This window comes from Scylla paramamosain, chromosome 21 (assembly GCF_035594125.1).
Source record: "Scylla paramamosain isolate STU-SP2022 chromosome 21, ASM3559412v1, whole genome shotgun sequence".
NCBI lineage: Eukaryota > Metazoa > Arthropoda > Malacostraca > Decapoda > Portunidae > Scylla > Scylla paramamosain.
In genome coordinates this window covers 18103267-18118525 of record NC_087171.1, presented here as the reverse complement: position 1 = coordinate 18118525, position 15259 = coordinate 18103267, and the positions used below count along the sequence as shown (strand labels likewise).

Below are 15259 nucleotides of genomic sequence, written 5' to 3'. Positions count from 1 at the left end.
TTATTTATTTATTTTATTTATTTATTTATTTATTTATTTATTTATTATTATTATCATTATTATTATTTATTTATTTATTTGTTTATTTATTTATTTATTTATTTTATTTATTTATTATTATTAATATTTATTTATTTATTTATTTTTTTTTTTTTTTTTTCCATCTTTAAAATGGTAATGTGATTTGTTAAGTAGATCGTACTTCAGGTTGTCATTTTACAGCTACACATAATGTTTTATGATCTTCCTTGTTCCATACACTAATGATGCTCTGCTAAATCACCTCACTATCCACTCCATCTATCTGCATGCTCCTCATTTCTCCTTAGGTTTTGTGTTTTCTAAAGGATCTTAGATTGAAAGTATAATCCTACTCACACACATTTCATGCTTCATTCATTTGAGATTTCACTATATATATATATATATATATATATATTCTTCCCCCACAACATGTGCCCCTAAATATTTGAAAATTCATAGACTAGAAATTTGGATAAATGATTCTCAACATGTATTATGATGTGTTGGTTGCATTTTGCATGCTTAATCTTTAAATAGATACAGTATTTGAGTGAGCTGATGTTTTTTCCTTCCATATTTTGGAATTACAATAAGTTGTTGTTTGCTCACAAATAAATTTATCTTATAAATATGAACAAACAATCTTCTGCTAGAAGAATAGAAGCTACAGTGTTACAAAAGACTCTAGGGACCTCATGAATGAATAAAATTACCACCAATTACAAAAAATATCACTAGCATTTATTGAGTGTTTTAAGTCACAGTTTTACTTAGGAATTTATTTATTTATTTATTATTATTATTATTATTTTTTTTATTTATTTATTTTTTTTCATTTGAGCAGCATCTCTCTCTCTCTCTCTCTCTCTCTCTCTCTCTCTCTCTCTCTCTCTCTCTCTCTCTCTCTCTCTCTCTCTCTCTCTCTCTCTCTCTCTCTCTCTCTCTCTCTCTCTCTCTCTCTCTCTCTCTCTAATATTGTTGTTCTTTCTCCTTTGAATATTGTATATTTACCATATTGTCGTTGTCATGTTGGAACACTTGTTCTTATTTTTCAGCACTAACTGTTATCAGGATTCAATGATTTCTTGTTGTCATCAGCGTGAGGGACCTGTGCGAGAATGGGATCTTGCCAAGATTGGAGAACGTTCACCCGGGGAGAAAGAGCGGGAAAGAGAAAGACTCCGCAGAGAGAGAGAAGAGGAGAGGCTGAGAGAGCACAACAAACCTAGAAGCCCAGGAAGAGGTAACCACATATCTCATGTATACTATTTGTTTGTTTTTGTCATTTAGTTGGAACCCTAAAATTTTATAATAGTTTGTATTAGTACTAAATGCTACATTTCTAAATTGCCTGATGAACACGAGTAGTTACTTCTCATTGTCTCCCTACACCACACCATCTTTATTTCAGAACAAGAAAAGAAACCAGAAGAACCTCCTGCAAAACTGTTAGATGATCTCTTCCGTAAAACAAAAGCTCAGCCTGCAATATACTGGCTCCCATTGACTGCTGAACAGGTTTGTGCTTTCAAAGATCAGAGGATAAATACATCTTTATGGTGGTATGAGATTAATTGAGTTTCTGCATTATCTGTTAAAGTAAATATACATATCTATATACCCTCTTGAGATTTTCACTAGCTAATGCATATCTATTTAATTAAGATAATTATGTCTTGCTAATTATCTCGTCATGGTTTCACCAAAGGTTATGTGACATAGTATGTGCTGGATATTACTAGCATATTGTAATCTTGATGTAAGCTTGGTAGGAGAATGAATGGCGAGTTGATGGAAGATATTGTATTTCAAGTATAGAGGATCACATTTTGTAAATGAAGTGAAGCTTTAGAAAGGAATGGGAAAGAACAGTTTAGTTGTGCTACATGGCTTGAAATGAAAGCTAAGGGAAAAATACTGACTGTATTTTATATTTATATTCTTGGGAAATGTTTTAAAGTTAATTGAGAATGTGTGTGTACTTGTTAGTTAGCGTGAGCATGGTGTGTGTCAGATATGTATGCATGTGTGCACACCCTTAAACTGTCAGCTCTTGTTGGGTCTTTAGCCTAGTAGATAAATTATGTAACATCTACAGATTATGGAGAAGGAGGCTCTGCGTCGTCAAAAGATGGCAGAAATAGAACGCAGACAAGCAGAAATGAAAGCAGCAAGAGAAAAAGAACAGGTGGAATGGGAGAGAGTCAGAGCAGAACGTAGAAAGGAGCGAGAAAGGGAGCGTGAGCGAGAGAAGGAAAAAGAGAGAGAGAGGGAGAGGGAGAAGAATGCACGCAAGTCAAGGTCTCGGTCAAGATCACGCAGGAGGAGTAGATCGCCAAGGAGATCACCCAGAAGATCTCCGCGGCGATCACCAAGGTCATCAATCAAGAGATCTCCTAAAAGGTCTCCAGGGAAATCTCCACGGAGGTAAGGACATGCAGCAATTTTTCCCCATATATATATATATATATATATATATATATATATATATATATATATATATATATATATATATATATATATATATATATATATATATATATATTACACACACACACACACACTGTATTTGTAGTGTGATTGTTTGCAGTCCTTAATTGCAAGTATTCACACAGACAAATTTTCATTATAAAGACAATATATCTGTTCCAGCTGCTGACCATTGCACATCTGTACATGTTTTAATAGATATACTTATTTTTAAATATTCCCTGTGATTACTAGTAAAGATTAGAAATAAATATTTTTTATAAACAAAACTATATATTTTCTGCTGCTCTTTAGTGAGGAATTGTAACAAAGGGAACAGGCTGCCAGAATTTGTTGACAAATTTTTGTCTGGCAGTGGGAAGTTGTGGTAGGTCCAGATAAAGCTAGATTGAATGCTTTATCCCTTTACATAGAATTTGTTAATAACTACAGTATGGCTTTACAATGGAAGGAGTCAATACAAGTAAAAACATTAACATAGCTCTTTAATCATACCGGTTGTTTACTCTATACGTAACGTAACAGTGGCTCATCACAGTAAACAATATTATATGTTTAATACATGTGTATGTTATACACCATAATTAACCTCTAAGATTGGGAGAAATTCCTGCATGAGTTAACATAAAACATTAACTTCTCCATCCAGTGTGTTCCTTGCCTCAGCAAATCTGTTTGTGGGAAATGTACTTTGATCTTTACTGGTAACTACTGGTATAATTAAAGAAGTATTCATGGATATGTGTTAACTTGATATTCAAGTTTTGACTTTGACATATGTAGCCAACAACAACAACAAAAAAAAAAAAAAAACTAAGCTATTTTATAAGGCATGATGATTACCTTAAATGAATGGTGACAATAGATAATTTTAAAAATATAAAAAATTGTATCTATGCACTTTGCATGGTCTGAAAAGAACATGAAGAATTAAAAATTCTGGCAGTATACAATAACGTTGCATTTCAGAAAAAAATGTAAGCCATCCACCTCATTATCAAAAAAAAAAAAAAAAAAAAAAAAAAGTCATGTTCAGCATTCCACATAAAAGGATATTCTTTAGTAATTCATAATGAATCACTAGAGTATTTGACATTGTGAAAACAAAAAAAAGTCATGCTCAGCATTCCACAAAAGGATATTCTTTAGTGATTCATAATGAATCACTAGAGTATTGGGCATTGTGAAAACTATCATTTACTCTTGCAGGTCACCACAGAGGTCACGGCGATCTCAGAGCCGAGATTCTCACAAGAGGCGAAGCAGGAGTAGATCTCGGTCACGCAGCTGATCTCATCAACGTAGTAGTAAAAAGAGGGGAGCTGATGCTTGACCTAAAGCAGGGCAAAGAGAAAAGACTATCCTCAGACAGTGAATAGTGGCATACTGTCACATGTCAAGGCAAAAAGTGAATGATTAAAAAAATAAAGGCAGAGTCCAGAAAAAGAAGCAACCAGGACTTCAGCTACAGCAAACTGGCCCCTCAACACCACCAAGGTTACTACTACTGTTCCTGCCCACTTCTTGCTTCTTATCTTTCTCTCTTGCTCTTGTACTTTTTCAAGTCTGTTTAATTTGTATATAGATTTCCTTTTTCAGGCATGTCCACTCAGTGCTCTTCTGATTGGATTATGAGGTCATAAAATATAATTTAGATGTGGTAAGAAAAGGGTTCATTTATTAATTTTTTTATTTATTTATTTATTTATTTTTATTTATTTATTTATTTATTATTTTTTTTTTTTTAGGATAGGTGAGGCTTACTTTTGTTTTATTTATATATCAGAAGAGCATTGGGTGGTAAGGAAAGTGTTGTTGGAGAGTGAGGAGTGAAGCACCACACCATTTGGCCAGACAACTACGATGATTCTCCGGAACTACGATGATCATCTATAGAGAACGCCGGTTTTAACATGCTTCCACATGGAAATGCTCGTCTACAGAAATTACATGTGTGATACTGGCTGTATATGCCTTCCTAACATGCAAATCTGAAACATGCAAATTATAAATTTTTGAAGATATGATAGAAATGTCTTCAATTATACACTTAAAAGTGATTTGATTTAAGTTTGTACCTGTACACACGTTTTATATATATATATGTAGTCTAAGCAAATGTGGTATACCAGACTAATGACAGTACACTACATCTTTGTATGTAAAAATGGGGAAGAAATACCCCTATCTATTGCAAGTGTGACTGCTCACGGATGTGAGGATTTTTTTTTTTTTTAATTTTTTTTTTTATATATATATACTATTATTATTTTAACATGGGTTTGTTGACATTACTGCACCTGTATATAGTAGAAAATAAAATCTGGGCAGGATTCAGATTTGGGATAAAAATTTGTATAATGCAGCAATTAAAAAAAAATTACTGCAGTGTACAGGATCTTATTTCTTCATCCCAGAGTATGAGTACAAAATTTGTACATTATCATTTGTAAAGCTCCCAGTTGTGTTGGGCAATATATTTAAGGCAGATGTGTTAGAGTTTCAATCATATTTCCAATAATGAAGAAATGTAAACACAGTGATTGGAGCTACTTAGTATTTGATGTTAAAACTAATGATTTTATTATGCACTAGGACTGATCAGTTGTCATTGTTTTATTTCTGGGTGACTTTATAACCAAGTCAATAAAAAAAAAAAAACACCCAAGATGGATTTTCTCTAAACATTAAAATGCCACATGAATATGTGCTACAAAGTCATGTCTATTTTGAAAAAAAAAAAAAAAAAAACGGAAAAAAAAGAGGACGTTGGTCATGGATGTGAATAAGAAAATTAATGCATCAAGTTGGGAAGAAAGGGCACTAAGTGGAGCCAGAACAGAAAGCACATGAGATTACAGAATTGATAAGGTTGATATTAATGAAACAATGAGAACAGCCCAGCACCAATATGTGAAATGGGTGGGAACCATGGGCAGTGGTAAGGACTGGATTTTTTTTTTCCCTCAAAGGGGGGAGGGTTGAGGTAATAAAGGACATCACGTGAAGTGTCAGATTGGGGAGTAAGGAAAGAACAATGACCAAGCACAGAAGATGCAAGCTAAGAATGATCGATCAAGACAGTTACAGTTTTGCAGTCAGCATCCCAAGACATGGGGAGATTCATAAAAAGCAGAGAATGGATAAAACATGCACCCACCAAGTAGAGAGAAACGAGTCAGAAGAATCGTATTGCATAGGGAAATATTGAAAGTGGATGGAAAAAGACACTACAGGGAATAAGGAAAGGACTTTGCAGGAAAGAAACTGAAGCCATGGCCAGTGGCCTAAACAGAAGTGGCAGATTGGAAGAGATCATGTAGAGTGGAGAAAGAAAAGCTGAAGCTGACATGGACAAGTTATCTGGATGGAGCAAGAGGCCACACAACAATATTCATTACTTAATTTTCTCTTACTGTATATTAAATGAAGTTTTTGTAAATGGAAGGATCAGGAGTGATTTTTAAGGGTATGCACCACTGTAGAAGAGGGGATAAAGGATTTTAGAGGGTGCACCAATTATTCATGGAATTCCAACATTCACAGATGTTTATTACCTAAACTCAGCAAATGTTGAGGACTGATTATACTGTAAAAGTCCATTGATAGTTTGCAAGGATCCAGCCTCATGTTGGCTAACTGAAAAAACCTGGGAATCTGATGGTATTACATATATGACATTTAAATGACACTAGTCATGTCAGGACTACCAGCACCAGTTAATAATGGTACTGGTACTCCCAATGTTGTATATGTAATAATATCAAATGCAAAAAGTAATCATGATCTGTTTTTGTCTTCTTTCACAGTTATGTGCACACAGATAAATTTATCTATGTAAAAGTAGTATTTCGTAAATCCAAATGTGTCACAAAACCAGTAATAAGCACAAATGTAAAAAACAAAACAAAACAAAGGAATATTATAGTCATAAGTATCATATTCATCAATCATTGCTGGAATGCACACTGGCATTGTAAAAGGCCACAAGGAATCTTGCATTTTCTTGTACTCCTTGTACACAGAAATGTGTCAACCTGCATATCAAAATAAAGCTGACAAATTTTCAAATTAATTTATATGAGAAACTTCTCTCCACTAGCACAACAAAACTTCTACCAAATTTTAGAAAACTTAAAAATGTTCTTCTAACTTTTTTTTTTCTTTTTACTTATGCACCACACTTGAAATCTTTTTTATGGGTATCTACATAAAGTGTAGTGTTTTAGATATATCACTGTCAGATCATCAATCAGTAAAAATATAAATGCAATGCAAGAGAAACATGACAGTAATCTCTTAAAAATTATCATCATGCTGGCACTACAATTATCAATTCTTTCACCTTAAGAGCATGCTGCAGCGCCCTTCTACATCTTTGGACACAAAAATTCCTCTGACTTTACCAAAACTGAGGCAAATATTCAAATAAAGAAGATTTTTTTTTACTTATATGCCAAAAAATGACCATACAGTATTTTCATATAACAGTTTATCTCTTTCACTGGTTTTACTGTATGAGAGGGCAGTAAAATAATAATAATAATAATAATAATAATAATAATAATAATAATAATAATAATAATAAAAATAAAAATAATAATAATAATAATAAGCACAAAGAAATGTCACACAACAAAGATCATGCAACACTAAGAAATGTTGTTGGAAGACAAGTAAGAAGTTGGATCTCAGAATAAGGATAAAATACTGCAGTGGAGATTTCTGGACTCAGTGACAAGTATGTTAATGCTAGCAGAAAGATCACACAATTCACTAAGAACATCTTTAGATTTTGACAAAATCAAAATGACAAAAAGAAAGCAGACAGAGAAAATGAAATACAAAGGGAATACTAAGATATGAGAGCAAAATTGGAAAGGCATTATAAACAAATATTGGTGGGATGTCTTTGAAATGTGGCCCTTTATGGTGGGCCAACAAAGCAGAAATGGTGATAGGACCAGATGCTGGACAGACTGATGTAGTATAACCCAATGGAAGTGGAAGAGATAATTAAAAAAGGAATTAAGGATAGCAGAGACAGGTTGGAACAGGACAGGAAGTCATTAAACATGAGGAAGATGATGAGTGGAGGAGTGGATGGAGGAAAGTGTTGAATAAAATGTAGACCAAGATAAGCAACAGTATCATCCAAGATACTACTATGATGTCCTGTGGGAAAAAATATAATAATAATTCTTTCAAACTAGGAGGCATGTGGAACCCATTGGAGGCAATGATAACAGATAAGACAAAGTGGTTTAATGCCCTGGGATTGTAATTAGGAGGTTGAGGATCCTCTAGATCAGTGGTCCTCAACCGGTGTGGTGGGGTGCACCCCCTCTGGAGAGGTGCAGACACACTCCTGAGGGATGCAAGCACAGCATGGGAGGGGAAAAAATAACAGAAAATCAAACTTGCTGGCTAATAGTACAAAGGAGATGCAGCTGTTGTGCCCTATATAGCATAGCCAAGGGCTATCTATCTATCTGATTCTATCTATGGTGGCATAGTTGGGGAGAGGATTGAGTGGGTGGCACAGGGAGGAGGGGGGGGGCCCAACTGCATTGAACCATTTTTTTATTTTTACTTTTTTTTGGGGGGGGATGGGGGGCAGCTTGCAAAAGATTGAAAATGCCTGCTCTAGATCACTAAAAGGTCTTAGGGAGGTAGGGGGAATAGGGTCACCTTGATACACATTAGCAATGGAAAGAATTTGCAGTGGCATCCACTTGAAAAGTCTATAATGGCAGGGGAAAAAATGGGTTCCAGAAAATCATTATGACTGATCTACTAGTAAGCATACTTTGTGATTGGTCGGTGGCCACACACTCAAAACATTTGATTTTATAAATTCTTATATCAGCTGCCATGAAGTTGAGTACCCTGTATTCTCTGTCATTTCTCACAATCCCAGATGCTGGCTCTATATGCCTACACATTTATTGTCTCTAATGCTAGGAAGGATCCACTTTATGCATTTATCCACTCTGTTGAAACAACATACAGTTTTCTGGCAATCAATTTCTATTAACCAGCTCAAACTGCCAGAATTTAGATCTCTGTATTTGCCATGCTGTCACAGTTGGAGGGAAGGTAAATATATATACTTTTTTTTTAATCCCCAAATACTGTTGATTAAAATCCTGTTGTATACTTTTAAAAACAAGATAGCAAATTTGACAAGATAAACTGATTACACATTGTTATACATATTCTGAAAATTAACTTGATGATTTCCTTATCTAAATTAATATATTTCTAAAGCTGGATTTTAATTCAGGACATGGTAAATTAGTAAGCCCAACAATTGGTTAATTGGAAAATGTATGTACAGCTAACCTGCATAAAGCCCACATCTATAGCACCATGGGTGCCAAGCTATAAAAACTGACAAAAGCTCCAATAAAAACTACACATAAAAAAATAAGATGATACAAGTTACAGGAAAAGCAAGGTCAACTTCCTACAATATCTTGATTTTCATCTCTTAAAGAATCAAGATTTTCAAGTTTTCCAATGAAAGGATGCAAATATTAACTAATTCTTGTAATGACATAGTACCAGCATCTAGGAAGGGGAGAAGAATCAGAGATGACAAATACCTACCTTCATGGAAGCCAAACCAATGACAGTTTATTTGTATATGGTCCAGTTAAGTTTCTTAATTCAATGTAGAGAACATAGTAGGTAACTCTGGTAGAGTGCTCAACTTGAGGCTGTGAGGCTCACAAATACACATCTTGATCATGGCTTACTGGTGAAGCAGTGTTCTTGTAACCCTAGTAACTCTACTTGGTCATATTTGCCTTGATCAGGTCAGTTACTCTGTGAAAGAAAGTGTTCATATTATCTAAGTTATATGCCCTATAGTTGCCTGAATACAGAAATTACTAAAGTGAGACAGTCTGTCCAATGTTATTAGGTTCAATGAAAAGTGGAGTCTAGAAATTATAAAAATACCACAAGAAAGAGACATTATACACTAAGCTTTGTGATCTGTAATGGGAAAGTGAAGCTTCACAGTACATTATAGATTTATTATTGAATTCTAAAACTTCAATGTTCCTTATCAGAGACTTTCATTTATACAGCTCCCAAAATTCTATACATCGTCAATTTCAACTACTTTATTTCATTTCTGCTCACTAAAGGCAGCATTCAAACTCAACAACATTTCATTTTTTTCTACACCTAACTAAAGGAAAGCATACATAAAAACAAAACAAAAGAGAAAGAGAGAAAAAATAAGTCACTCATTCCATGGCATTTACATATCTTAATAATTCTACAACAGTCTTATATTTCTGTTACTGCTTTCCACACAAAACAATATATGAGCATGGCCTCCTATGCATCTGTCCTGCAATGGAAAAGAAAACTAATGTTGACAAAGAAGTGTCTAATTTATCAAAGAAGTGTCTAATTTATCATGCACCTTAAGATAATCACAATAATGAGCAAGGGGCAATAAATTTTTCTTTCCTTCAAACCTTGTGTATTACTTGTTTTGGTTGCTACACCACAGTATGTACACAGAATAATGTAACTACATATAATAAGTGAGTCATTAATCAAGGAGGAGAGAATCTATGGGCAGTGACTTTAAAGTTAATAAAAATTTGTACCATTTACAAGCATCTCCTTATAAACAGTGCATGTTCATCCTCAGTAAAATATTAACAAAATGTTATTTTGTATCTGAAAGTAGGCCATTACATTACAGTAACACATATGGAAACACTAACCCACCTTAGTTATGAGTTGATGTTAATCTTTTTTCTTATGAGACTCAGCCCATTCTTTAACCTTCTCCCAGAGCTTGGAAGGCTCATCCACTCTGGGTACTTCATAGTTCTGTGTGATGTAGATCCCTGCATATACCCCAACTCCAAACGTCACCTGAAAACAAACCATACGCCAAGGAATGTAGACACTGACTCCTTAAAGGCTCAAATAAATATTTTTTCGTAATTTCAAAATGTTCCTCAAAACCACTGATAACTGATGATGCCATTAAAATTTTAAATTCCATAACTAAAAACAATTCTTCATGAGAACATGAGGAAAATTTCTTTCCTTCCTCAATTGCTTTTAGGCTCTGTCAAACTTACAATTTTTCAAGTCAAATATACCTAAGATTGTTGCTACAAAGCACATACCCTAAAGACTGTATGAACCTTCCATTATTTGTGTTATCCAACTTGTTAGAGAAATAAAGATTAAACATAACCAATCATTCCACCAGTTTTGGACATCAGTCAAAACATATTATTTCATATAGTATGTCTAATGAGAAAACAATTAAAACAATTACTTTAACTGTACTGGTATTGTGAACACTGGCACTACATTTTCACTTTGCAATATAGACAAGAGTATTACAGATAGAGCATGTTCCTCTACATGCTACCAGAGCATCAAAAAAAAAAAAAAAAGTTCTTATCAATACATTTCCTAAATCATATGTCACTGATTCTATGTCACTCAGATTCTGAATGAGCAAATCTATCGTACAAGAATGCCAGAATAAAATATGTTCCATAACTGCCCTCCTTTAAGAGTCACCCTCTCAAAATGCAATACCTCTAGTAGGCAGCCAGTTTTAGGAGGAAGAAAATTTGATACATTTCATCATACATTTGGATGTAGCAATGCATTAATTCTATTTGGGAATACATACTTCTATAAAGAGCTTCTATACTACAGACATCAAACTGAAGCAGCTATCTATTCACAATCTTCAATGTGATTCTCAATATCAATTAAGTAAATATGATCTACTTCTTATTGAGTTAAGTCAGCCTCTACTGCTGCTGTAGCTGATTACCAATCCTATCCTAAACCTACAAGTTCTACAGTTTCTATCTCATTGTACAAAAACTTCCTGTTTCTAAAGCTTTGTCTGACTTATCTTACAGACTATTTCAAATCACAGCTGATCTATGCTATAAGAGAGAGAGAGAGAGAGAGATGAGAGAGAGAGAGAGAGAGAGAGAGAGAGAGAGAGAGAGAGAGAGAGAGAGAGAGAGAGAGAGAGAGAGAGAGAGAGAGAGAGAGAGAGAGAGAGAGAGAGAGAGAGAGAGAGAGAGAGAGAGAGAGAGGAGAGAGAGAGAGAGAGAGAGAGAGAGAGAGAAGAGAGAGAGAGAGAGAGAGAGAGAATGTCAGTCACTACCTATAGTTTCTTTGCTTGTGATGCTTAATACTTATGTGTTAAATATTTAGGTGGTAAATAGTATGCAAAAGCAAAAACACAGTGGTAATGGGCAACACTATGAACAACATATGCATACAAAGTTCTATGGATTGTATGTTTCCTCTTGGTATTCATTCCACAAATCAATGACATACTACGCCAGATGGAAAAGCTGTCCTCAATAAAGTCCACCACTTCAAAATCTGTCCCACAAAAATCAGGTTTTCCCTATGGTACACAGTTCTGTTTTTCCTTATGCAATTTAATATTAATCTAACATGCTTCTGTACAAATGGCAAACAATTTGAAAATCTTTTATCTGAAATTCCAAACTTCATAAACCTAAAAAATGGTATTATCTACAATTTATTTCCACTTTCAGGCCAGGATAACACAAAAGCAGTAGATACAGTAATATTATAAATTATATTACTGTATAATATTAACAATAATTAAAAAACTGATTGGTCTGTCAGTCTGTTTGTTTGGTTTTCCAATTTACAGCAATGAAACAAGTGTTTGGGGATATAATTAACATCAAACAAGAGGGAATGGTAAAAAATCCAGGTTGGTATTTTAAAATACATTTAAAAACTGTCTCTATGAAAGCATATAAAAAATCACAATGCAATATGAATTTTCTCCCAAGCTCCAGCAAAACAACATATTTTCTAATTTGGTACAATACATTTAATACAGCATTGCTACACATAAGTGATTAATATTAAAACTATGCTTGGTGATGTATTTTCAATTGAGGATACGTTTGATGTTCTTTACTTGAGCCTATGAACAGTTTTCTGGCCTCGCTGCACAAGACTTTCTTCTTTCTCTCTCCCCTATTCTGTCCACCTCTCTAATGCAAGAGTTAACCTTTATTCTCAATCATTCATCCCTTTCTCTGGTAAACTCTGGAACTCCCTGCCTGCTTCTGTATTTCCACCTTCCTATGACTTGAATTCCTTCAAGAGGGAGGTTTCAAGACACTTATTCATCAATTTTTGAACACTGCTTTGACCCTTTTGTGGGACTGGCATTTCAGTGGACATTTTTTTTTATTGGATTTTTGTTGCCCTTGGCCAGTATCCTTCCTACATAAAAAAAACAAAAAATTTTAACCCATCATAAATGTGTGTGTGTGTGTGTGTGTGTGTGTGTGTGTGTGTGTGTGTGTGTGTGTGTGTGTGTGTGTGTGTGTGTGTGTGTGTGTGTGTGTGTGTGTGTGTGTGTGTGTGTGTGTGTGTGTGTGTGTGTGTTCCAATATTCAACTACATTTGGGGGCAAAGCATTAAGAACAGCTATACAGGTGAGTTAGTGTTAGTACCACAATACTAAAAAAATAAATAAAAATAAATAAATAAATAATAATAATAATAATAATAATAATAATAATAATAATAATAATAATAATAATAATAACAATAATAATAATAACTAACAAAATAATGCTTCAAAGTGAGAAAAGCAGGTAAGCAATAAGCTAGGCAAGCACTTGTACTGTGGAAAAGAAACATTTTTCACTTTGCCTCAACGAGGATAAGAGAATATTGTACTATGTGAATTTTCAGCATTTCTCCACAATTCAAAATCATACTGAAAACTTTTTTTATTTAGTGCTTGAAACAATTTTTAAACACTTTTATTCACAGGGTTTTCCTTTTTTTTTTTTTATTACAAAAGGGGCACTAGCCTAGAGCTAAAAGAAAAAAAAAAATCTTTGTCCTAGAGATGAAAAAAAAAATCTGAATTGGCATTCACCACAGCAAAAAAAAAAATAAAATAAATAAATAAAATAAAAAATTTGTGATAAAACAACTAAAGTGCAGTTGCAGAAGTCAAATAAAGTAATAGTATACAAGTTTACGAAGAATGTAATGAATAAAGGAAGAAAAATTGAATGACAAAGGAAAAAATAAATAAATAAATAAAGGTCACAAGGAAGAGGAAGCTGAGGAGGAAGAGGAAAATCACTGAATTACGGCGAACGCTAGAATATCGTAATACACTATATTTCAAAGGGAAGCAGGCATGTTAATAGAAAGGGGTGGGGCAGATGAACATCACTCGATGCTAAAAACTACTGCATTATAATTAGTAACACTGCGATTGCTAGGCTGTGCGAAAGTACAAAGTACGAAAGAAGAAATTAATGCTTACTGCTCCACCTACTAATAAGTGCGCCGATATGAACAACACCAAAAGCGAGTTGTAGATAAAGTTGGCGATGCCAGAGAAAGATATCATGGTTGCTGAGGTGTTAGCGGCTGTTCCCACAACTGAGTTCCTTGTTGTAATATCACATGGGAATAACAACTTCTTGGTTTGTAATGTATATCCGCTTGTCTACCTGCGGTGTTCAGCTTACAAAATCACTCCACATAGTCAGCTGCTCTTAGCTGAGTTCTTGTTTGGATTTGTAAATAAACGTGGCCATACACTCACGGCATACACAACACGGTATTAGAATAAAGGTAATTTAACAGTGACAAAAAAAAAAACAAGTGGACAGTTCACAAGTCTTGTTGCCACAGTCACCGAGCGAACAGGGAATGCAACGCGTGCAAACCACACACTGCTCACGTTCGGACTACGTGCCAATCTCTTCCACACCCAGATTTTCAGGTATCATACAACGGCACCACCAGGTGCGTGCGCCTAGCTTGCCTCTTTGCTACCATGCCCATTTAGTGGTGTGCACCCTCTCTCTTTCTCTTTGAGCATATCATGAAACTAAACTGTTCACTCGTTATCGAAAGTAAATCCCTTGAATCAGTATTATATAAAACAGAAAGACTTGTTTGTGAAGGATGCTCAGTATTTCAACTCAGATGAAGCACAACGTGAAATATAATACCCGTAGATTACAATAAACACTAGTTTCAGAAGGTGATATTTCGTTATTTTGCTAGTCCTGTCTTAGTTCCATTCTAGTCTTGTCTCAATCTTCAGTTCCATTCTCAATAATGTTTCAAGAGTTTCATTTACAAAGAAACAGACACTTGAATTGCCACGATATATGTATGTAGTACGTACGTCGACTTCACCTCTGAATCCGTCATAGTATATTCAGCTCACATAAATGCACAGGCATAGCTACTATTATCAATGGTAGTTTAGGGACGATTCTTCAAAGTGAACGATCTGCTAGGCGGCCTGCCTCGGCTCACGACTAGCCGCGGGCACAAGGAGGGGTATCTAATTTTAGCTCGTCGAGTGTTGGCTCACTCCAAGTGGGTCGCAAGAGGCGGGAGAGCGCAGCCAATATGTGTTTACAGGAGTCTTCAGAAGCATGACTGTCCATGATGTGTGAATCGGCCATGCTGGGTATACTAATGCAGATTGAGTCAGGAATCAAATTCGCGTGCTAGTGCCTTGTTATAATGTTTAGGTTCTGCAAGTACACTTCTCAACCAATATCAGCCCGTAATAAAAATAAATAATAAATAAGATAAAGTAAAATACAAACACCTTCACGCAGAGGCAAATACCACAACAGTATTTAAGAGTGAGACTGTCGCGTCGGGTATGGTTGAGAGCAGGAGAGCG

General features: G+C 34.7%; 1 protein-coding gene and 2 long non-coding RNA genes across 5 annotated transcripts in view; 1 reads left to right on the top strand and 2 right to left on the bottom strand.

The window, feature by feature from the left end:
* Nucleotides 1–6583, top strand: part of LOC135111156 (mucin-2-like) — a 33778-nt gene extending 27195 nt beyond the window's left edge. For 2 of the 3 annotated variants that reach the window (XM_064024182.1, XM_064024183.1), the window contains exons 15-18: nt 1123–1267; nt 1436–1542; nt 2123–2451; nt 3724–6583. In XM_064024182.1, coding sequence (XP_063880252.1) covers nt 1123–1267; nt 1436–1542; nt 2123–2451; nt 3724–3805 — 663 coding nt within the window. In that variant the 3' untranslated portion in view covers nt 3806–6583. The remainder of the gene's footprint in view (nt 1–1122; nt 1268–1435; nt 1543–2122; nt 2452–3723) is intronic. The other variant, XR_010273574.1, reaches the window with a different exon arrangement.
* LOC135111158 (uncharacterized) lies at nt 1813–9269 on the bottom strand. The gene is made up of 2 exons (XR_010273576.1): nt 9127–9269; nt 1813–3848 (listed from the first exon to the last, which is right to left on the bottom strand). It is a non-coding gene; the product is annotated as an uncharacterized LOC135111158 (long non-coding RNA).
* Nucleotides 9270–10277: 1008 nt separating this feature from the next.
* LOC135111157 (uncharacterized) overlaps nt 10278–15259 on the bottom strand; it is a 14949-nt gene continuing 9967 nt past the window's right edge. The window contains exon 4 of the long non-coding RNA XR_010273575.1: nt 10278–10419. This is a non-coding gene — a long non-coding RNA (uncharacterized LOC135111157). The remainder of the gene's footprint in view (nt 10420–15259) is intronic.